Genomic DNA, 24,770 nt, shown 5'->3' on the forward strand with positions numbered 1-24,770 from the left:
TGAGCACCAGCCGCCACTGCTCAAGAATAAGGGATCCTATACTTACCTGGCAGGGGAGACACCATGATCATGAAGGTGATTCTCCCAGGGCGAGGCTCGGCCATTGCACTCCAGCTGTGCTGACCCCTGTGATTTCCCCAAATGCGGGAAACTCGACTGCATAATTTTTGGTAGTGGGGGACTGAAAAAAAAAAAGAATAAGGGATCCTAATGCACTTTAAATAGCAGCCCGTTTGTGTATTATAGTTTAGAAGGTATTATATCTTTAAAAGTGACAGTGTTACTGTGACGTATACAGCAGACCCATGTTTGGTACTAGTTATCTAAATTATCTTGTGCTATACGTTTTTTTCATTTCAATGGTTTTGTTTATTCTAGTGAACCACTTCCTTAAGGCTAAGAGGTTGATGTGACCACCAGTGACTAGAAATACACTCTCTAGCTGCATTGGCCATATGCATAGTCAAAGATTATATATAATAAAAGTGGTGTAAAAATTATTGGGCTGGCATGTAGTACAATAAGTTGCCAAATGTGGCAGTTTGGTGGACTTTTGTAAATAAAGCGGTAAGAAGGGTTACTACCACATATGTGCGATAAAGTACCTACATCTTTGTTACAACTCAGGCATTTGTTGGGTATTGAGAGTAAAAACATGTGCACAAGCGACAGGGTCTTGTACTGTCTGGAACACAATATGCAAGCAGTCTTCTGAATTTACATTTTTAAGGACCATTTATGGAGAGTTGTATTGATTTTTTTCCTCGTCCTCCTATAGAGTAAGATCTAGATCCGCCTCCCAAGCCTTGCAGATTGATCTCATATTGGGTGGGATGGGCCAAAAAACACGCTGGAATATACAGTGGAGATTAAACATCTTTAGGGAGTTTCTTATGTGCATATTGATTCTAGTGGTGTAGGTGACCATGTGTAACAATGCCATATCAAGGGGTTGTTCAAGAATCGTCAGATTTGCAAGTACAACCACATTGGAAATGGGTCTTTGCACATGTTGCCCATTAATGCTGTATTTTGAAAGAATTGGTAGGTTTGGATTTGAGAATGGAGGCATTGTTTATTTTTTTATTAAAGTTTAAGGTCAATCTAGAGATGTCAGAGGGCCTGGTAATGATACAGAGAGGGATTCGCAAGCTGCAGAAAAGGTTGTCAGTGTAACATCTATAGGCAAATGGTTAAAGTTTGCTTTTTTTAACATGTTTGTGGGTCAACCACAGCAGGGAGTCCAATGGTTGCTATGCCACCTACCCTATTATTATGTGCTAAGTAAATATTCCAATAAACTACCCTTATGAGTTGGCAGGCCCAAGGGCTATGTTTTTTTTTTTTTTAGAACTTGGAGACCTATGCCTCCCTCTAGGTAGTGTTTTGTTTGTGAAGCTAATTTTAGGAGTGGGGTTAATACAGATAAAAGAAGAAAGGTTGTATGCATTGAAGGGAAAAAAATCTATTGGTAAAGGTATTGGCAGGGCTTAAAAAACATGCAGGAACATTGGTATTACATTTATCTTTAATTCAGCCACTCTATTGAACCAAGAGAGATGTAATTTTGTCCAAAGCTTGAAGAATTTCCTAAAAACCGGTAGAGCATGTAACATTTTCCCAAATGTAAACGTATACTTTAAGCTCTTGATAGGAGTCCACATTAAGGCGTCTAAAAAAGGGGCTCCAGAGTGAGTATAAATATTAATGGAGATAATGACCACCCCTGCCAAGTTCCATTTTGTGTTATGAAAGCATTGAAATGGTGCCTGTTCAACTTTATCATAGTGCAGGGTTTGGAGTAAAGAGCTAGAATTCTGATGGCCAGGATGTTTCTCATACCTATTGGAATAAGGACTGATTTTATATGATCATACATCACTCTATCAAAGGCATCTTTGGCATCCATCGATGTGAAGAATCCTGCTTTTTGATGTTTAGATGCTCAACAATGGATGTTTAAAGCTTTCAGGGTATTACCTCATACTTCATTCCCTGGGACAAACCCAACCTGTACTGGAGTGATCAGGGAGGGTAGCAATTCACCAAAATATTGACATACAGCTTGATGTCTACATTGAGGAGTGAAATTAGTCTATAATTGGAAGCTAGTGTATGTTTTTTTCTTGGCTTTGGCAGGACTGTTAGGCTGGGTTCACACTACTACACTACTTTCATCCTACTTTGCTCTGCTACATTGGTCCTACATTTATCCTACATTGGTCCTACATCCATCCTACTTTCATGAACAGGATACTACTTTGGTCCGACTTCAATGATATTCAATGGGTTGAAGTAGGATCAATGTAGGACCAAAAGTAGTACAGGGAGCATTTTCAAAGTCGGACCGACTTGTGTAGGACCAGTTAAGACAGCTCTCATAGGGAAACATTGATTTTCACACGTCATGCGACATGAGGCTCCCAATGTAGGACCGTTTGTCGGACAAGTGTGAACCCAGCCTAAAGCAACAAGGTGGAAAGATGTGTGAAATTCAGTAAAGGAGTTAAAGGCTTTTAAAAACGAGTAGCTAAAAAGTGTTTCAAGGTATTTGGGCCTGGACTTCCACCTGTTTTCATCTATCCATCTGCTAAATGGAGTTCCTCCAGTTCTACTAGCCAGTCGTCGTGCTACAGTGTTGGATATATTGTGATAGAAATTCCATAAGTTCTGTGTTTTTTGGTTAAAGTGGTTTTAAAGCCTAAACATTTTTACATTAATGTATTTCTTGCATTAAGGTGAAAAATGTTCCAGTAGGAGCTTTGCCCCCACACCCCCCATAGTTATCTGGGTTCTCATTTGATCCAGTGCTGTTCCCTTCTATAGCAGCTCTCTTCTATCTTCCTGCTCTCACAGGATCTCCAGAGCCAGCGAGAGCCGTTGTCAGTCAAATCCCATAGTGAGGGAGTAGGGGGCAGGGTCAGACAATGCTGTGTGTGTATATGGATGCAGACAGTGAGGCTTGGAATCAAGCCCACACATGTGTCCTCATAGGAAGTGGCTTCCTATAGAGGAGCACAAAGAAAAGGAAGAGCCAAAAGTGCTGGAGGAGGATTGTGTCCGCTTTGCAATTCCAGGTAAGTATAACATGGTTTTTATTTAAAAAAAAAAAAGACTTTACAAAGAAAAGTATGGTATTAAAAAATAAAAATAAAAAACACACATACGGACCTAGATGGAATCAGCATTGGTCTGATGTTGCATCTGTCCCCTGCCGCCTTGACTGAGCGATCAAAGACCACTGATCACAGTTCTCTGTCTTCACTGAGCAGAGAATCAGTGAATATCAGTCACTGGCTCTCTGCTCTGCCCCCCCCCAACGCTCACTGGAGTGCCGGGCTGTGAAGGGGGCAGGAGTGGCTGGCTCAGGCTCTCAGCTGAGAGGCAGAGCCAACTGCCAGTCAGGAATCTTCTGGGTGGATCGCTCCAGAGTCTGAAGCTGCTATGTGACAACAGCCATCTGTGGACCTCAGCCCACTGTTGGCCGAATACAGGTCACAGGTGTGCAGAACCAAGTGCACTCCTGTAACCCACAAAAGTAGGACCTAAAGAGCTTTAGCCCTACTTTTCCTGAAAGAATGGGTGACTGTCATCTGTTGGTGTAATTAGATTGTACAGCTGTTTGTAGCATGTTTGGAATTGCTGTGCAATAGCTGACGTAGTTAAGTGCACCTTGCCTGTTTTTTATCTGATGCTCTCAATGGTAAGATTGGGTTAATTGGCTCAGAGCATTGTGGCTAATAGTCTGCTGACCTTAGTGCTATGTTCTTAGAATAATTTATGGTTTGGCGCAAAATAGCATACCATTTTTTCTCCACTAGTCCTCCAGTAGGTTTTGGAAGGCCTTTGTAAGTTCAGCAAGGGTGTCAGCTGTTTTTGTTTTCTGGGTTGATTTCAGGAGTCGCATGTGGCCGGTAAGTGGCTATATCTAATATCCAAATACAATATTTAGTGACTTAAGTCAAAGGAAAATATTCTTCCAGTACAGAAAACAGATTCATTAAAATAATTTCCTCATTTGCACAGAACAAATGTACATTCACTTTCACTAAGTGAATTGCTATACAGATTTTACAGAAAATACATACCTAAATCTGACGTTTTGCTGATTTGGATAATCTCAGTGATGAAACAGGCCAAGATGATTAGGAAGTGAAGAGACTCTTATGCCGCGTACACACGATCATTTTTCAGCATGAAAGAAAACGTTTTTCAGCATGTCCAAAAAACGAAGTTTTTCCAACTTCATCATTAAAAACTACGTTGCCTACACACCATCGTTTAAAAAAAATGATGAACAAAGCGCGGTGACGTACAACACGTACAACGGCACTATAATGGGGAAGTTCCATTCGTCTTTGGGCTGCTTTAGCTGATTCCGTGTTAGTAAAAGACGATTTGCGCTTTTTTGTCTGTTACAGCGTGATGAATGTGCTTATGAACAGTAGTTTTACCTGAACGAGCGCTCCCGTCTCATAACTCGCTTCTGGGCATGCGCGGGTTTAAAACGTCGTTTTAGCCCACACACGATCATTTTTTACAACCCGAAAAACGACATTTTTTTAAAACAACGTTAAAAAATGCAGCATGTTCGAAAAAAAATTAAAACGATGTGCAGCCCACACATGATCATTTTAAATTACGTTTTTTAAAAACAACGTTTTTTTCATGCTGAAAAATGATCGTGTGTACGCGGCATTAGACCCCGTTCACACTGAGGAGTTTTTCAGCCGGTTTAGCGCTAAAAATAGCACCTAAATACCGCCTGCCCTGCAGTCTCAATGTGAAAGTCCGAGGGCTTTCACACTGAGTCGATGCGCTGGCGGGACTGCTCCAAAAGTCCTGCCAACAGCATCTTTGGAGCGGTGAGAGGAGCAGTGTGTTTACCGCTCCTCCACTGCTCCTTCCTATTGAAAACAATGGGGCACCGCGGTAATAACGCCGGCAATGCTGGCGGTATTATCCCATTTTCGGCTGCTAGCGGGAGGGGGGGGTTAAAACTGCACCGCTATCGGCCGAATACCGCCGCAATTCCGACGGTATAGCGCCGCTGAAAATAGCAGCGCTAAAGGGCCACCGCACCTCCTGCCCCAGTGTGAAAGCAGAGCACCAGCCCCCACCCAAAAATTTCAAGTCAGAAGCTACAAATACTGTATCTGCTGACCTTTGATATTAGGACACTTACCTGTCCAGTGATCCCGCGATGTCGACACCCTAGCCAATTTTTCAATTGGCTCTCGGGTGTTGCCGCCACCATCTCTTGTACGGTAAACTTACAGTGGAGGGGGGGGAGGAAGCAAACAAGTAGAATTTCCCTGTTTGGATAGAGCTCCGCTTTAAGCTGGTCATACATTATATAATTTTTTTATTCAATTTCCTTTAGATTTACTTTTAATTAATGTAGTGCAAGGGTCTGCCTGATTGACTACAAATTGAAAATGTTTAGATTTGACCTCATATTATATGGTTTTGGTAAATCTAAAGGCAAAATGTACAAGAAAATTGTATATTGTATGGTCAAACTAAGTCACCTAGAAATCATACAACTGGATTAACGTTATTACATAGGGAGCCACTCAATCACTGCCTTTCTTTTGGAAAAAATAAATACAGCCAATATTATTTAATTTCCCCAAAAATATTTGAATTGCATAATGATTAAAATGTGTGTGTTTATTCAAATGTTAGTAACTTAATTTGAAGCGAAATTTTCCAGTTTGTAAACTGTATATGAACGGCTGTAGAACTCCAAGAAAAACAACTACAAGACACTGTATGAGTTTTTAAGCAGATGTCATACAGTACTAATTCATTACTGGCAGCATTCATCTGAATGGCCTGAGGTAACCTTTCACAAAAAGAGGTTACTACTGAAAAAAATCGTTCAGTCCCGTGCCTCCCCTGTATCCCCTCCTACTTATTAAAGTTTCTCACTATTCCTCATGCTTTTCTAGATACAGCGAAAAAGGGATCTGCCCCAGCAAGATGGGTTTACTTACCTTCCTACAACAGCGCTTTGGACTCTCCTGCTTGATCCTTGTATTGCTTGTTGTACTTACCTGCCCTGGTGAGTATTGGAGTATTTTACCTTACAATGGCCTTGTCATTTATCTTTTACAGAGTCACATATATTGTACACCTGAACCTGTACAAATACCAGCAGATGTCATACGTATTTAATAACCAGAAGGTTATCAATATCAAGGAATAAATGATATAAAAAAATATTATTATTAATTTATTTTATTTTAATATAATATAAATGGTATTAAACAAAAAAATAGGATGATTGAGAAGATACCATAGAATACTGCCCATTACTCTTCGATTTGTTAAAGCAAAACTCCTTTGATTGATGCAGCTATTTGATGACTTTACAGAGAAGCTGAATAGGTTTGGCTTCACTGCTTTGGTTTTTTTTTTTTAATATAATATAATATAAATTATATTAAACAAAAAAATAGGATGATTGAGAAGATACCGTAGAATACTGCTTTGATTGAATCAGCTATTTGATGACTTTACTTTACAGAGAAGCTGAATAGGTTTGGCTTCACTGCTTTGTGGCACATGAGCCAAGGGATAGATGCTTCCATTTAAGCCTGTTTTGCTTTGTGAGGCAATTTTATATACTGAATATATATTTGAATGCAACTTGTATTTTATTTTATATATTAGATTGTAACAGAAAAGGTCAGGTAAACATTTAAATGCAAAGAAAAAAAAAAGCCTTAATAAACTATAAAAATACTTTTGAACACTTTTAAAACACAATTTTATACAAGAGGTCTACATATAATATAATAATTCATTCTGCAATGCTTCCTTTACAGAACCCGTTTTGCTTTTCCTGTATGAAATGGTTCTTTGCAGAACAAAAACGCTATATTTAACAATAATAAAAAAAAAAAATCTGTATAAAAATGTATTATTTTAAAGCTCAACTCCAGGCTTAGTTTCCCTTGCCAGCATATTGTCCCTCCCTCCGTGCCCTCACATTGTTTTATGCTTTTTATTTTGTATACTTATTACTTACCTTTGCCAGATGTCTTCAGGACAGTCACTTGATGCACATGGTACTCCTTCTTAGTGCTGCTCTCTGTAACTTTACAATGCATCCTCAGGTTTCTGGGTTATATGATGCTTGGCATCACTGAACCTGGAAGTTTGGGGGCATTTTGTGCAGGGGACTGCTTTGGGTTGAAGGTAAGTATTGTAGCAAAAGCTGTTTCCAACAAGGGGAAAATGTATTTACATTCAAATAATGAGAATAAAATAGTATGTGATATTACAAATGTCGAAGAACATATTTTCACTAAAGGTCTTATACAGTGGGGAAAATTATTATTTGATACCCTGCAGATTTTGTATGTTTTCCCAGTTACAAAGTAATGAAGGGTCTATAATTGTTATTATAGATGTATTTTAAATGAAAGGGGGCTCCCAGATTCCGACAAGCTCCCTGCCTACAGCCCCCGACAACCAATGGCCAGCATGGGGACAAGGTGCTTTGGAGTGGGGGGGCGTAGGGCACCCCTGCCCCAAAACACCCCCCCCCCATGTTGAGGGCATGCGGCCTGGTACGGTTCAGGAGGGGGGGGGGCGCTCGCTTGTCCCCATCCCCTTTCCTGACCAGCCTGGCTGAATGCTCAGATATGGTTCTGGTATGGACTTTGGGGGGACCCCACACCGTTTTATTTTCGGCGTAGAGTGTTCCCCTTAAAATCCATACCAGAACAAAGGGCCTGGTATGCTCTTAGAGGGGGAACCCATGCCGTTTTTTATTTTTATTTGGTGTGGAGTTCCCCCTCAAGATCATCACAGCACAAATCACATGCCAAAGTCAGATCAGGCAAGACGGTGACCCGACTTTGATCTGACTTTAGTGATATTCATGGGGGTGAAGTAGGATCAAAGGCGGACCAAAGTAGCAAGGAGCATTTTCAAAGTCGGACCGACTTGTGTCAGACCAGTTAAGACAGCTCTCATGACGCCCACGAGCGGAGGAGGATGTGCGCGCACGTGTAGGTGGGAGGTGTAGGTGGGAGGTGCCGGAGCGCTCCATGGCGTGTGGTCACGGGAGCGGGAGTGGAGAGCCGACGGATCCAGCAGCGGGCCGGTGGATGTCAGAGTGAGAGGCTGACACCCCCGGCGACCGAGTCGGAGACTCACCCCCGCCCTGCACGGCTCGACGAAAGAACCCCCCCGTACGGTCGGGACCCAGAGGGATACCTGGTGACCTGGAAGAAGCCACGTGATTGGCCAGCACCACGCCGAGAGCAGCTGTGGAGCGGAGGACGCGGTGCTACGATCAGGGATGACTCAGGACGGAAAACGGAGCCCCAGCAGCACTGGCAGCGGCAGCAACAGGTCGCCAAGGAGGTCCTGAGGTTGGGTGAGACGCTCAGTAGAGCCGAGCAGGGACAGGTGCCACCCCGCGCCCCCCCCCTCCTCCTCCCTGGGGCCCCCCCCCCTGATCCCCCTGGTATAGTGTTACTGCGCTGGGACTCTTTACAGGTGCCGCAGCCCAGGAGACAAATGGAAAAACGTTTTGATTAAGCGGTTATAAGTGCTTTATTCTATATGCAATGAGTTAAAACTGTATATACGGGGATAAGGACTGAGCCATGGTCTTGATGCAATGAGATAGTAGGACTATTGTCATTATTACTAAGGTATTGCCTTCCGTGATCACCAAGCAAGAGACTGAACGTTTATGGGCGATTTTTAAATAAGCACCAAGCTGACAAGTGTCTCTAAAGATTAAGGGATATAAGTTGCCTACACTATAGGAAAGAGACTTGTGGCAGAAATTCTATTGGATGCTGAGCGGACTTTGACACGCGCCACTTTTCGCTTTTTCTTCTTTCTTTTTTCACCCCCTCTTTATTGGTGTTCCTTCCCTGCCTGATCCCCCTCTGTGTATTATGGCAATAAGGTGAGTATACCTGGTAACCAGTATTCTGAGGGGCAGTCAGACCAGGGAAGGCTGGGACTGGTGAGTCCTACTTTTTTCTGGTATACATATAAAAAGTCTGTATATAATACACTAACCTATGAAGGAGCAGGACTCCCCTTATATATAAAAGGACTGTATTGATCAAATAACGCGGACACACAGGATAACTAGTCCGGCAATGTAACCATAGGCTGAAGGTAATAGCGTGTCAAGGGATGCTGAATAGAGCTTAACCTCCAGGTGCCTATAGAAGATTATAACATCTCGCCAGACAACATTGAGAACTATATACAGTGTTTAACCGGGTGAAGCCAATCAAAATAGATAAGGAGTTACAAAAATTTTTTCCCTCTAACCACAGATATATATATAAATCCTTATTAACGGCCTGGGGAATCTAACCTGGAGAAAGCCCCCTATGGGTTAAGAGGACAAGCCAGAGAAAATACAGCAGCTCAAAATTTAAAATCATATGGAAGACAGTTCAGACATAAGAAGATAAAAAAAACAGTTGGTCCGTCCATTGCAATAATTAAGCTAGGTAGCGGACGGGGAGTAGGCGGGATTCAATAGGGAGGCGGAGAGGAGGTGCCCCCACTCCGGGCCCTTTTCATTTGCCTTCTTACTTCCCCGTCTGGTCCCCCCTTCTCCCGGTGCGTTATACGGGGGACTCCTCCCCTGTATCTTCTTTTTTCGCTGATGCCCCTGGCCATATCCTTCTTCTTCTTTGTCGCCTGTACCCCCACTGCGCCTCATTTCTCCTCTTAAAGGGAGAGGAGAAAATAACAAGAGGAGAATAGTTACCCCCACATAGAGGAGCTAAGGCAAGGTGGGGAAAAAAAAAAAAAAAAAAGAGGGGAAAAAAAATCATCAAGAGTAGATTGAAAAAATCCTCATTCAAACTGGGGAAGAGAATTAGACCCTCCAATAAAATGAATAGGTCAACGAGAGGTGTCACCATAAAACCCTCTAAGAATAACCCGGGGAATAGCTCTATACAGCAATATATGACCCAAGAGGGGAGTCTTAAAAGTCCGGGGCTCGCAAAAAAGACTGAAAAGAAGAAGAATGAATCGAAAAAGGGAGCGAATAGTGCGGAGAGCTCTAAAAGTGAAACTACAATAGAAAGCGAGCAAGACCACAATAACACTGAAGTGTTGGCCCCAGACTTACAGGACACACAGCCCCCTACAAAGGCAGAAATGAACGCTATGCTATTAAGGATGGAAAATGTCATAAAGACAGAGATCAATAAGGTGAGAGTGGACCTCGGAGGACTCAGAGAAAGAGTAGTAGAGACAGAAAGGAGATTAGAGGAACAGGATCAAGAAATAAACGCCCTGAAAGGGCAGGTTAAGGCCCTGACCGAGAGTCAGAGAGTAGCGGCTTACAGGATAGAGGACCAGGAGAATCGCAACAGGCGACAGAACCTTAGAGTTAGAGCGATAGTAGAGGAAAAGGAGGAAGACCTCATGGAGGTCATGAATACAATTTTTTGCCCCTTACTTGACAGACCAGCAGACACGAAGCCCCTCAAAATCGAAAGAGTGCATCGAGTGGGAAATCCTCAGATGATAGATAGATACGGGCCAAGAGATGTTGTTGTTCGGTTCAAGAATTTTGCTGATAAAGCAGAAATTTGGGGAAGACTTAGGGGGAAACCCCCCCTGAGATATAGAGAGATTGACTTACAAATATTCTCTGATCTATCTAAAGAAACACTGGCAAGGAGAAGGCATCTGAAACCACTCTTAGAGCTGATGCGGGCACAAAATATAAAGTACCAATGGGGCTTCCCGGCATGCCTTATAGGCATTAAGGGAGGTAAAACGGCTCGACTAAGATTTCCGGAAGAACTGAATGACTTTTGCTCTAAAATGCAGATAGCACCCCCCGACTTATCGGCTTGGGTGGATTAGGGATGTTCTGAATTGCCTGGATTCCCGGGATTATGGACCGGGGGGGGGGGGGGGGGGGGGGGGGCCAAGGGAGTGCCCGAGCACCACCACAATTAGAGGAGTTGAGGGTGAAGATGAGAAATCGCCCTTCCAAGGCTCATAGGCCAAAAATAGGCCAGGGGGGAGGAGGGAGGGAGGGGAGATGGGATGGAGGAGGGGGGGGAGGGAATGGGAGGAGTGGGGGGGTGGGGGGAGGCAGAGATACCATCTGACTGACTTCACAAGAAAATATTCCAAACACTTAAAAAAAAAAAAAAAAAAAAAAGATATATGACAGATGTCAAGTTTCTCTCATATAATGTAAAGGGACTAAATTCCCATATTAAAAGACACAAAATTCTCTGTGAATTAACACAGTATAAAACAGATATTGCCTATCTTCAAGAGACCCATATTACCTTGGAATCCAATATAAAGCTCTACTCAACAGAATACCCGATATGGTATTATGGGGATACAATCTCATGGTGATCCCGGGGGGTTGCTATTGGATTCGCTCGTAGAATCCGATTCACATTGGTGGATAGACAAACAGACCCGGAGGGGAGATTTCTGTTCCTGAAAATAAAACTGGGAGGAGAGATCTATACCCTAGCTAATGTATACGCCCCCAATGTAAACTCGGTTAAATATATTAGTAAAATCATGAGAAAACTAAAAGAATTTGAAGAGGGCCATGTAGTTTTGATGGGAGATTTCAATTTCTGTATGAGTCCAAGCCTCGATAGTACGTCCTGTGCACAGGGGACAAATCGTGAGCAACTAAAAATACTGATAAAACAAATGACACAAAATCAAATGGTGGATGTATGGCGGATCCTCAATCCGAGGGCCCGCGACTACACGTTTTTCTCACCTGTGCATGGGACGTACTCGAGGATCGACTATGCCCTCGTCGACCACAGACTTCTGGAGAGTGTGATAGAAGCAAGGTGTGAGATCATGACGTTATCAGACCACGCCCCTATAACCTTAAAAATAAAAACTTCTATACAAAAAGACACACCACCAGAATGGAGATTGGATGAGAGTCTGTTGGGGGACGAGGAGGTAGCGGAGAGGATACAGAAAGAGTTGGAATGTTATTTTCAGGAGAACGACAAGGAGGGTATCTCAAGAGCATCCCTTTGGGAGGCCCATAAAGCGTATATAAGGGGAATCTTTATTGTAGAAGGGGCAAGGAAAAACAAAATAAGAACGAGTAAATTAAAAACACTAAGGGAGGAGATATATCGGCTAGAACAGGAACATAAGTCACAGGGGCAAAAGAGGGAAATATTTCATAAGTTGAGTATAAGAAGGGATGAATATAGAGCTCTGGCGGAACAAGAAACTAAGAAATATATAGACCGGACAGAGAGAGAAAGATATGTCTGGGGAAACAAACCTAGTAAAAATTTGGCCAGAATGGTAAGAAAAAAGAAAACTAGGAATTTTATAGAAAAAATCAGAGACAGGAATGGTGACTTAGTATATGCGACAAATAAAATAGCAGAAGTATTCCGGGGCTACTATGAAGAACTTTACGATATCCAACAAAAGATCAGGTGCCCACGCGAAAAAACGGATAAGAGTAGGGAAATACTACAGTTAGCCAATCTCCCAAAATTAGAAGAAGAGGAGGTAGAAGAGATGGAAGGTTCAATAACGGAACAGGAAATAAGGGAGGCCTTAAAAAACACTCCTAAGGGGAAAAGTCCCGGGCCAGATGGCTTTACATCTGCCTACCTACAAAAGTTCAGTACCATCTTAATCCCCAGACTCTGCCAATACTTTAATGGCCTTGGAACTGACTATGAAATGAGTAGAGAGGCTTTAACAGCAACGATTACAGTGATCAAAAAAGAGGGAAAGGATAATACGACTTGCTCGGGTTATCGACCGATCTCACTCCTGAACGCAGATACGAAACTGTATGCAAAAATTTTAGCGGAAAGAATGAAGGGAGCGATGACAGCCATCATCCACCCAGACCAGGTAGGTTTTATACCTGGGAGGGAGGGAAAAGATAATGGTGTGAGGGCGCTCCTTCTCCTTGAGCAGATCAAAGAAAGTGGGACCCCCGGTCTATTCCTGTCGGTTGATGCTGAGAAAGCTTTCGACAGGGTAGACTGGGGATTCCTGATACAAACCCTAGAATTCATAGGAATAGGTCCAGGGATGATAAGGAGAATAAAAACCCTATATTTCCACCCATGTGCAAGGATCAAAATTAACGGATCCTTATCCGCTCCTTTTGAGATGAAAAATGGGACTAGGCAAGGATGCCCCCTATCCCCCCTCCTCTTTGTCCTAGCATTGGAACCCCTCCTGGCAATGGTCCGACAAAACCCAGAAATCTATGGGGTAGAAGTAGGCGAAGACGAGCATAAACTGTCAGCCTTTGCAGATGATTTATTATTCTACATAAGCAGCCCAAGAGTCACTCTCCCGAAGTTAATAGATACTTTAAAACAATATGGCGAGGTCTCAAACTTTAAAATGAATACAACAAAAACTGAGATTTTGAATATTAATATCCACAAAGACGAAGAACTATATTTGCGGAAGAAATTTAATTTCTCCTGGCAAAGAGAGATAAAGTATTTGGGTATAAAAATGGCAAATACTTTGAAAAAAATATATAGAATAAACTTTATCCCCCTTCTCGACGAAATTAAAAGAGAAATTAAAACTATATACAATAGACCAATATCGTGGTTTGGGAGGATAAATGTGGTAAAAATGGTACTTATCCCCAAAATTTTGTATAAATTCCAAATGGTCCCAATTTATTTGCCTCCGTCTTATATTAAAATAATTAACTCCCTTCTAATGAAATACATATGGAACAATAAAAAACACAGAGTCTCTGCCCAAATTCTAAAACGAACCAAGAAAAAAGGCGGCCTGGCTGTACCTGACATTAGATTATACTACAACGCTTCGGTCCTCACACGGGTCATAGAATGGGCTAAAGAGTCACAGGATAAAAGGTGGATAAGTATTGAATGCACCTTAGCGAGGGCACAGTTAGGGAGATTAATCTGGAACCCCCCACATTGTAGAACCCTACACACGTCAACACACGCAATTACACATAACGCTTTAAGGATATGGGATCGATTACACAAACAATTAAAAACTAAATTCAACTCACCCCTTATAGATTTGAAAGAAAACGAATATTTTGCACCTGGGACTAAAGAGGTAGGTGGTAAGTGGATTAAAAATAGAACACAGTTAAAAGACATAACACTAGAGGGCAAAATTATGACCCTTCACGAAATCAGGATTGAAATGGAGGCACTCAGCGAGTGGAGATACCTTCAGTTGGTGTCATTCGTTAAGTGCCTCCCACACCCATTGAGGTCACGAGAGGAGTACACTACACTGGAACAGATGTGCAGTACCGAAAGCTCAAAAGGAAATATCTCCAAAGTATATAAATATTTGCAGAAAATAGACGAGTCAGATACGCTAAACTACATACAGAAATGGGAGAGAGACCTAGGAGTTCCAAGGGGGAAGACGACCATAGGGAGAATCCTTAATTTGACTCATACTTCGGCGGTTGATGTAAAAACCGCCGAGATGAACTTCAAGTGTCTGACAGGATGGTACACTACCCCAGATAAAATGGCCAAATTCGGAGTAGGGGAGTCAGAGGAATGTTGGAGAGGATGTGAGGCAAGAGGAACGATGGCCCACCTGTGGTGGGACTGCGTAAAAATCAAAACGTTCTGGGGAAAAGTTTTGGCTTTGATAAAAGAGATAACTAAAAAAGAATTGGAAAATAATCCCTGGATAGTCCTCTTTCATGGGGGAGAAACGCCAGTGAACGATTATAGGGGATCACTAATTCCGCATTTGTTGAACTCTGCGAAACGATTGATACCCCTAAAATGGAGAAACCCGGTAAGCCCGCAAATATGGGAGTGGATCGACTCTGTAGAGGGTACTTATAGGAGGGAGAAAGTAAAATACGGTGGCGAAAAGAACAAGGCAGGAAATAAGGATATCTGGGAAACATGGATTGATTTTAAAAAGTCTCGGAAATACGCAGAAAATATGAGAGAGGAATAAGAATGCAGCAATACAGGAAATAAAAATACTAGGTGGAGTCGGGAGATGGTCCGGGAGGGGTGGGAAGGGTAGTGGGGGGGGGGGAGGGGAGGGAAGGGACTGGGATGGGGTGATGTGCCACGTTATCACGTAATGATAGCATGTTGGACCTCGTATATATGAGGAACGCTCTAGCCCGTTTAAATTGTTAAAGGGCTGAAAGAAGATATGCTTAAAAAAAAAAAAAAAAAATCAAACAATAAGCAAATAGCAGAATAACAAATATAGAATCAAGCAAAAAAAAAATAAAAAATAAATAAACTACCACAAATGATGCTATACCTGAAATAGAGACGGAATTATGAATAAAATCATGAGCAGGTCTCTTGCTGTGGTTATGTCTGACGTGGAAAAAAAAAAAAAAAAAAAAGACAGCTCTCATAGGAAAACATTGATTTTCACACATAATGCGCCATGTGCTCCCAATGTCGGAGCGTTTGTCGTACCAGTGTGAACCCGGCCTTAGACTAAAGAATGGATCGTAATTTGTGCGGTTCAGCAGGTTCAGTTCTCACTTCTACCTATTGATTGACTTCTCATGAATGGCCCTGCTTGAAAATTTCCATGTAATCAGCACTTGAAGCCAATCGACTACAGTGCAGATTAGTGTGTTTTGATGGTGGGGGATTCCTGCTGTCCGAATACCTTGACCCCATGGGGAGGATTCTTGCATCTGCATTGAATGTGTGGATGGGGAAATTGGGTCAGTTTTTTCATTCAACCCACTGGCTGAAATATTAAAACAAACCCATGTATGGCCAGCTTAAGGCTTCATGCTTATGGATGAGTCTAGGCTCATACCGTATATACTTTGCATACATTTCCCAGTGCTTTCCCATGCCACCTGTGATTCTTCGAGAACTAGAAAGTACCAAGAAATGTATGCTAAACATAAAATGCTTATAAAGGGTCCATATGAACGAAGTGCTTATTTTTGTTTGAAAACAAACTGCTGCATGTTAAACATTATCTTACATTATTTTCCTTGTTTCTAGATGTTTCCAGTGGGAATAAACTTCGAATGATGCTACAGAAACGAGAAGGTATGTGAGAAGTAAACAAGAACATAAGAGAAGCGTATGCATTAATTAACCACATAAATACATGGCATTTTCACCCTCTTCCTGCTCAATACAGGGCATTTTCACCCCCTTTCTGCTTCCGGACAATTTTCAGTTTTCAGCATGGTAACACTTTGAATGACAATTGCGCGGTCATGCAACACTGTCCCCACAAATATAGCTTTCTTTTGGTGGTATTTGATCACCTCTGCGGTTTTTATTTCTTGCGCTATAAATAAAAGAAGAGTGACAAGTTTGAAAAAAAACACAATATTTTTTACTTTTTGCTATTTTTTCCTCAGTCTAGGCCGCTGTGTATTTTTCTACATATTCTTTAAAAAAAAAAAAAACACAATAAGCGTATTTTGATTGGTTTATAACGTCTACAAAATAGGGGATAGATTTATAGCATTTTTATTATTTTTTTTACTAGTAATGACGGCGATCTGTGATTTTTATCATGACTGTGACATTGCAGCAGACATATCGGACACTTTTGACACTATTTTGGGACCATTCACATTTACACAGCGATCAGTGCTATAAAAATGCATTGATTACTATATAAATGTCACTGGCAGGGAAAGGGTTAACACTAGGGGCTACCAAGGGGTAAAATGTGTTACCTAGGGAGTGATTCTAACTGTAGGGGAAGGGGACATACAAGGGGAGGAGACCAATTGGTGTTCCTCTGTACTGGAAACACGCCATCGGTCTCCTCTCACCTGACGGTCCTGCTCTGTTATCGGGCAATCGTGGGTGCTCGGCAGATATCGCGGCCGCCGGGCACGTGCATCAGCTCCCGAGTAAAGCTGCTGCCGCTCGTGCACCCCCTAGCGGGCCGGCAAGCTGAGGACGTCATATGACGCCTACCAAGGGTGGGAGATCCCTCCTGCAGACGTCATTTGACGATGGCTGGGATGGGAAGTGAATCAAAAAAGGAAAAGCAAAGACAGGGTGGACCGATGGACGGCATTGTTTGTAACAGAGTTTCCTTTTTTTTCTCTTTCATTTCCTTTTCACTCTTTTTATTGTCCATATTGTGTACTCAGTGTGGTCATAGTTAAGGATGAGCTGAACACCCCCTCAGTTTGGTTCGCACCAGAACTTGCGAACAGGCAAAAAGAATTGTTCGAACACGCGAACACCGTTAAAGTCTATGGGACACGAACAAGAAAAAACAAAAGTGCTAATTTTAAAGGCTTATATGCATGGTATTGTCATAAAAGTGTTTGGGGACCTGGGTCCTGCCCCAGAGGACATGTATCAATGCAAAAAAAGTTTTAAAAACTGCCATTTTTCAGGAGCAGTGGTTTTAATAATGCTTAAAGTGAAACAATAAAAGTGAAATATTCCTTTAAATGTTGTACCTGGGGGTAGTAGGCCTGTAAAGTGGCACATGTTTCACATGTTTAGAACAGTTCCACAGCAAAATGAAATTTCTAAATGAAAAAAAGTAATTTAAAACTACTCGTGGCTGTAATGAATTGTCGAGTCTCTGCAATACAGATAAAACTCATTGAACAAAACGGCATGGGTTCCCCCCCAGTCCATTACCAGGCCCTTTGGGTCTGGTATGAATATTAGGCGGAACCCCTAACCAAAATTTAAAAAAAAATTATTTGCGTGGGGGTCCCTCCAAATTCCATACCAGGCCCTTCAGGTCTGATATGGATATTAAGAGGAACCCTGCGTCAATTTTGTTTTTAAAAATGGCGTAGGGGGTCCCCCTCAAAATCCCTACCAGACCCTTCAGGTCTGGTAGGGATTTTAAGGGGAACCCTGCGCCAAAAATAAAATGGTGTAGGGGTCCCCTCACAAATCCATACCAGTCCCTTATCCGAGCACACTTGGCAGGCCACAAGAAAAGAGGGGGGGGGAGTGCCCCCCTCCTGAACCGTGCCAGGCCACATGCTCTTAACATGGGGGGATGGGTGCTTTGGGGCAGGGGAAGCTCTGCACCCCCCACCCCAAAGCACCTTGTCCCCATGTTGATGGGGACAAGGGCCTCATCCCCACAACCCTTGTCCAGTGGTTTCATTGTGGTACCATTTCACCAAAAATGTGTCAAAATGGAAAAAAGACAGGAGACTTATACGCATGACCCGGCCCCCTCTGACATCCCCGGGGTGCCCTGTAGTGTCAGAGGGGGCGGGGTCACCCATTTAGATCACCAGATGGCCCCGCCCTCAGCTATATAACAGCTTTCAAAGCTATATAACAGCTGTCACAGCGGGAGACGTGTCACTCGGAGGGAGCCGCCCATGGAGGCAGCGTTATTTAAAAAAATATAAAAATCTGCGCTATCCAAATAATAAGCAGCCACAAACAATCTAGTGAAACAAGAAAGTGGTACAATATGCAAAAACTATTTTGTGGCGCTAAAATAAAAAGTGATGTGGTAATAATAGTCTGTGTCAACACCAATTGACAGTGTAGTCAAGTGAAAAGTCCATGTATGATGAGATAACAATAAATTGTTAAAAATAAACTGTTGATGGATGAGTAATCAAATGAATAATTCCAAACACCATGGTGAATCAAAGTAAATGAATAGTGAAAATAACCACCACCAGAAGCGGAGGCTTACCAGAGGTATTGAACCCAAATAAGCATACGCCTAAAGGCTCAATATAAGCTGAATGTAAATGGATGAAGACCACATCAACCGGATCTGGATATGGAGTTGGGAGGATATCCTGAAGACATCACGTACATAAGCACAAGGGGGAATATCGTCAACTCAAACGATCAGACCGTATCCAAAGTGCATAAAGAAAAACGAAGGCACATAGTGTGATACCGTAACAATGTTGAAATTTAATAACGGTTAAAAACACTTACAGTTTTGCTGTATAAAAAGGACATCAATAAAACGTGGCGCATGGCAGCAGCAGAGTCCGACGCGTTTCGCAATAGTTTGCATCATCTGGGGTTGATGCAAACTATTGCGAAACGCGTCGGGCTCTGCTGCTGCCATGCGCAACGTTTTATTGATGTCCTTTTTATACAGCAAAACTGTAAGTGTTTTTAACCGTTATTAAATTTCAACATTGTTACGGTATCACACTAACGGTTAAAAACAAAGGGCCTGGTAATGGACTGGGGGGGGGGGCGGGGACCCATGCCATTTTTTTAAATTACTTTTTCCTGTATTGCAGAGACCTGACAATTCATTACAGCCACAATCAGTTCTAAATTAAAATGTTTCCTTTAGAAATGTCATTTTGCTGTGGGACTGTTCTAAACACTGGAAAATTGTGTCACTTTACAGGCATACTATAGACACCCCCCAGATACAAAATTTAAAGGAATATTTCACTTTTATTGTTTCACTTTAAGCATTATTAAAATCACTGCTCCCGAAAAAACTTTAGTATTTAAAACTCTTTTTTGCATTGATACATGTCCCCCGGGGCCAATAGAAAGGACAAGGAGAGGAGAGGTAGAAGAAATTATAGGTGGAGAGCTGCTATTTGAGAGTTTTCCAAGCATTTTTCTGCTCAAGTCAGGCATTTCTATTGAAGTCTATGGGCCCAAAAATGCTTGTAATCTGCCAAAAAAAAACTTTTTTTTTTGCTCATGACAATGACCCAAAACATTCTGCCAAGGCAACAAAGGAGTGGATCAAGAAGAAGCATATTAAGGCCATGGAGTGGCCTAGCCAGTCTCCATACCTTAATCCAATAGAAAATGTTTTGCTTGGGGATCAAATACTTATTTTACTCACTGAATTGTAACTCAATTTATAACATCTGTAACGTGTTTTTCTGGATTTTATGAGATTTGCATGTGACTTAACTGGTCCTACTCTCATCGACTTACTCTGCCTTGGAAGATCCAATGTTTACAGCACTAAAGGAAGAGGTTTAGGTGCTGAGCTAGTAACCTATTGCCATAAAACTGAAGTGTTCTACAGAGACATTCCAAATGCTGTCAACGTGCATAATAGGACAGACAGACCAAAGCCACCGAAGAAGATCCACTCTTGTTTGATAGGAACAATATTTCTCTGTTTCCTAGTAACGTTGTCCCTTCTCATTATCTATTAGGGGATTTGTATTCTAAATTCCTTATCTCTTCTATTTCTACTTTATCTAGCTGCATCAAAGGAACCAGCCAAGACCATTGTGGCTGTAGAGGGAAACAAAGCCAATGAGTTTTTAAACACATTAAAGCGTTCCAAACGCCAGCTTTGGGACCGGTCTCGACCTGAAGTGCAGCAATGGTACCAGCAATTCCTCTACATGGGCTTTGATGAAACTGTAAGTGGTGTCAAGTACTGCCATTCAAAATGTTAAAATTAGGGATGGTCCTGATGTTCGACTCGAACGTAAATTTGGCTTGAACATTGTGTGTTCATTTGTTTGCAGACGAACCGAACATATGGGGCCTTCGCACAAATTAGAGAGCCGCAGTGCATTGATGGCTGCTGATTGGCCACAGCATGCACCTGACTTGCATGCTTTGGCCAATCACAGCTCTATCTCCTGTGAGAGCCATGATTGGCCAAAGACAGGGTGCCTTTGGCCAATTATGGCTCAGGGAGCCAAGTCCACACTCCACACTATATTAGGCTGCTTACAGCGGCCGTATGCGGGGTGATACATGGAGATTGAGAAAATTTGAGCTAGATTAGGCAGGTTAGTTAGTGGCGTGCAGGCAGTTTAGTGTGTGCATGCATATACCATGTTTTTTATATAATACACACAGTGCATTCAGTGTAGACTACATATACAGTGTAGGCATTTTAGTGTGTATAATTTATACATGCGTATATATATATATATATATACACACAGTGCAGAGTATATAATACAGTGCATTGAAGTGGTTAGGTGGAACCCTATGACAAAATTAAGGAAAAAAAACAGCGTGAGGTCCCCCCCTCCAAAATCTATACCAGGCCCTTTGGGTCTGGCATGGATTTTAAGATGAACTCTATGGCAAAAATGTAAATAAAAAAAATTGGCGTGGGGTCACCGCCAAAAGCCATACCAGACCCTTATCCGAGCAAGCAGCTTGGCAGGCCAGGAAAGAGGGGGGGGGCACGACGATGAGCAAGCACCCCCCCTCCTGAACCATACCAGGCCGCTTGCCTTCAACATGAGGAGAGTGCTTTGGGGTCCCCTTTAACAAGGTGACATATCCGAGTAACCCTGACATTAGGTGATGTCAGAGGGGGTGGGGTCATCCAGTTATGTCAGCGGGTGGCTCGCTCTTGCCTATATAACAGCTGTCAAAGCCAAAAGACAGCAGTTGGCGGAAGGCCTCTCATGGAGGCTGAGTATTTTCATTTTTTTTTCTATTTTTCGGGTCCGTCGGGCGACTTGATTGAAGATATATGAACATCACCGGACACAATTCCCCCCAATAATGGAATCGTCAAAAACGGTCTATTGTGGTTTTTACTTTTTGACACCTTTACATTTTTGACAAAGGCTTGATTATGTCAAAAGGAAAGATTAAGGCAAAAAGAATAGCTGGCGTTATAGTAACAAGGAGAGGCAGGATGAGTGCAATGCTATACAAAGAGAGGGGAGGAAGCAGCGGTCAATGATCTATGAGCCCTGGCTGAATGACAGTATAATTGGTCACTGTATAGTAGCAGGCGCTTTTTACCCAGGGACTACTTAACTGTATTGAGACACTGATATATATATATATATATATATATATATATATGTACCTGGAACAGAGAATAGAACAATAGTTGCTATAGTGGATTTTAAAAGATGCAGGCCTGTCATGCAGATTCTCTAGCAATCAATATGTGCAGTCAGTGATCCAGAACAAGAAAATAAATGACTTTTCTTAGCTGCTTACTTGTTACAGGTCAATAACTCTAAAGATATTAGCAACAGGGAAAAAGGCCATTTGTGCTGCTTGTTCCAACACCTTGACATGTTATGCATTATAGCGACGCTGGGGTAGTACTTCCTGGGAAGTATACAAGTCTAGAAACAATTTAAATGTATTAAGTTTAAATAATTAATCCACTCACAATGGATATGTTATTTACTGGTATGTATTGAAGATTTAAACCACCTGTCAAAGTTTGAATTTAGATACTCTAACACACAAAGACTTCACTGGTGACTTTTCTCTTTATTCCAGAAATATGAAGATGACATGTCTTACTGGATGAACCAAGGACGTGCTGGTGACGAATACTATGGCGGCTTTCACCAACACCATTATGATGAAGATGCAGCTATAGGCCCTCGCAATCCAAATACCTTCAGGCATGGAGCTGGAGTGAATTATGATGATTATTAGAAGTCAGCTATGCTTGAAAGTTTAGAACAAAAAGGACATTCAATATATGGACAACTAGAAAAAGTGCATTCTAGTAGACTGGCAATTGAGGAGAATATATATAATAAAAAAAAACTGAAATACCCCTTTGCATTCTCCTGCTGTGGTCCTGTCAACACCTTAAAATGTACCAAGACTTAAAATCAGTTTTCTAGTATATTTGGCATTATACCCCACTATATACACACACACTTTTATTAAGCTAATCTTTTTTTCATTTCCAATCTGTAGATCCTGTCAGTAATGAGGCATACGTGATAGGAAGCCCCAAGCCAGCTTGTTGACAATGTTGCCGCTAATTGAAAGGCAGAAGCTTAACATTGTCATCTTCAACAAGGCTGTTCTGTTACTGGCAGGATCTCTAGATAAACTTTGACAAAAAAAATAGATTAAAAAGGATTGTATACAGCAAGACAGATTTGGGGTTCATACACTCAATGGTTATATTTAGCAGTGCTAAATAATGTTTATACATGCAATTCTATTTTAGAAAAAGGCATTGATGCATAAATACAAATCAGTCATTACATATTTCTTATGTTACCTTAATAAAGTTTTAAAATTTGAAATTAAAATGAGACATCTGTTATGAAATGTGTATTTTTTTCCCCCCATTGACTATTAAAATTCACGCATAGGACTCACCTATACAAATGATCTTTACAGTATCCTGAAACCTATATCTACTAATAAACAATACGTATAGCGAGCCTATCCTCAGCCTAAAATGCCAGTATTACACAGGGAAGAATAACTTGTCATACACTTCAAAATTGAAAAAATTGTGAGGCAACACATTCACTGTAAACGTTAAAGCAAGTTTTGCCTGGAGAAACAGATTTTGGGCAGGTTCACACCACAAAAATGCACTTCAGATCCATTCCAAATGCATTTCTGCACGTGCATTTTTGATGCATTTCCAGATGCGTGCCAGTGGTAAAACAGACGAAAAAGTCTGTTCTACCACTATAACAGCGATGGCAAACCTTGGCACTCCAGATGTTTTGGAACTACATTTCCCATGATGCTCAACTACACTGCAGAGTGCATGAGCATCATGGTAAAAGTAGTTCCAAAACATCTGGGGTGCCCAGGTTCGCCCTCACTGTACTTTACTAAGGGCTAGTAAGTTTTTTGATGCATTCCAGCGCGTTTTACTTTTTTTTTTTACAGAACTGACCACACTGTTGTGAACTTTGCCATTGGAAACCACATAACCTACTTTCCATGCGCCTTAGATGCAGAACAAAAATGCACTGGACTGCACACCAGTTTGAGCACCTTTGAGAAAAAAGCACTGAAAACATAAAAACGGATACAAAAATGGTGACTATTGGCACTCCAGGGACTTTTTTTTTTAGAAAAGGTTTGTCACTCATCTCACAGAAGTCTTAAATAAGGCATTGTTTTTTTTTTTTTTATAGATTTTGTTAATAGATTAATTTTATACCTGACCGCAGATAACAGAATATCCTTATGCAACACATTACAGAGTGCCTTCAAACTTCAAGACCGTTAAGTATACAACATACACTGTGTATTAGGCATTTAAGCAGTTTTATTTTTAACCACTTCAGCCCCTGAAGATTTTCCCCTCAATGACCAGGCCATTTTTTTGCGATACGGCACTGCATCGCTTTAACTGACAATTGCGCGGTCGTACAACAAAATTAACTCCCCCCCCCCACAAATAGAGCTTTTTGGTGGTATTTGATCATCTCTGTGGTTTTTATTTTTTGCACTATAAACAGCAAAAAAAGACAATTTTGAAAAAAATATATATTTTTGTACTTTTTGCTATAATAAATATCAAATCGTTTTGAAAAAAAAGCAATTTGTCAGTTTAGGCCGATATGTATTCTTACACATATTTTTGGTGAAAAAAAAAAAAAAAAAATCGCAATAAGCGTTTGATCAAACAGCGATCAGTGCTATAAAAATGCATCGATTACTGTATAAAATGTCACTGGCAGGGAAATGGTTAACACTAGGGGATCAAGGGGTTACCTGCGTTCCCTGGTGTGTGTTCTAACTGTAGGGGATGGGAGCGACTGGAGGAAATTACAGATAGTGGTTCCTAGCTATTAGGAACACATGTTCCCTGTTCTGCCTCTCATGCCCACAATCGCTGACCATGTGCATCGGCACCCCCGAAGTGCAGCGGGCGCACGCCTGCTATCCTGCTTAAAAGGGGCCTACGAAAAAGGTGAACTTACCCTTTAACCAGACACATTTTCTGGAAGTGTTTCCACTTTGTTTAAATCTCACTAGTGGGGCTTACATTTGGACTGGTCGTTACAATTTGAAAGCTTGCTCATGCTAGGGACCCGACCTACTAAAAAAAGGGTGAATAAAAAAGGTAAACCTGTG

The 24,770-nt window shown here is 41.7% G+C and overlaps 1 protein-coding gene and 1 pseudogene across 1 annotated transcript in view; both read left to right on the forward strand.

Annotated features, from left to right (window-relative positions):
* Positions 1-22,975, forward strand: part of ECRG4 (ECRG4 augurin precursor) — a 37,786-nt gene extending 14,811 nt beyond the window's left edge. The window contains exons 2-5 of the mRNA XM_040336452.1: positions 5,955-6,067; positions 16,017-16,064; positions 20,184-20,347; positions 22,200-22,975. Of these exons, the coding sequence (XP_040192386.1) occupies positions 5,986-6,067; positions 16,017-16,064; positions 20,184-20,347; positions 22,200-22,361 (456 nt within the window). The 5' untranslated portion in view covers positions 5,955-5,985 and the 3' untranslated portion in view covers positions 22,362-22,975. The remainder of the gene's footprint in view (positions 1-5,954; positions 6,068-16,016; positions 16,065-20,183; positions 20,348-22,199) is intronic.
* On the forward strand, positions 39-211 carry LOC120929830 (annotated as a pseudogene).
* Positions 22,976-24,770: the final 1,795 nt, after the last annotated feature.

This window comes from Rana temporaria, chromosome 2 (genome assembly GCF_905171775.1).
Source record: "Rana temporaria chromosome 2, aRanTem1.1, whole genome shotgun sequence".
Taxonomy (NCBI): domain Eukaryota; kingdom Metazoa; phylum Chordata; class Amphibia; order Anura; family Ranidae; genus Rana; species Rana temporaria.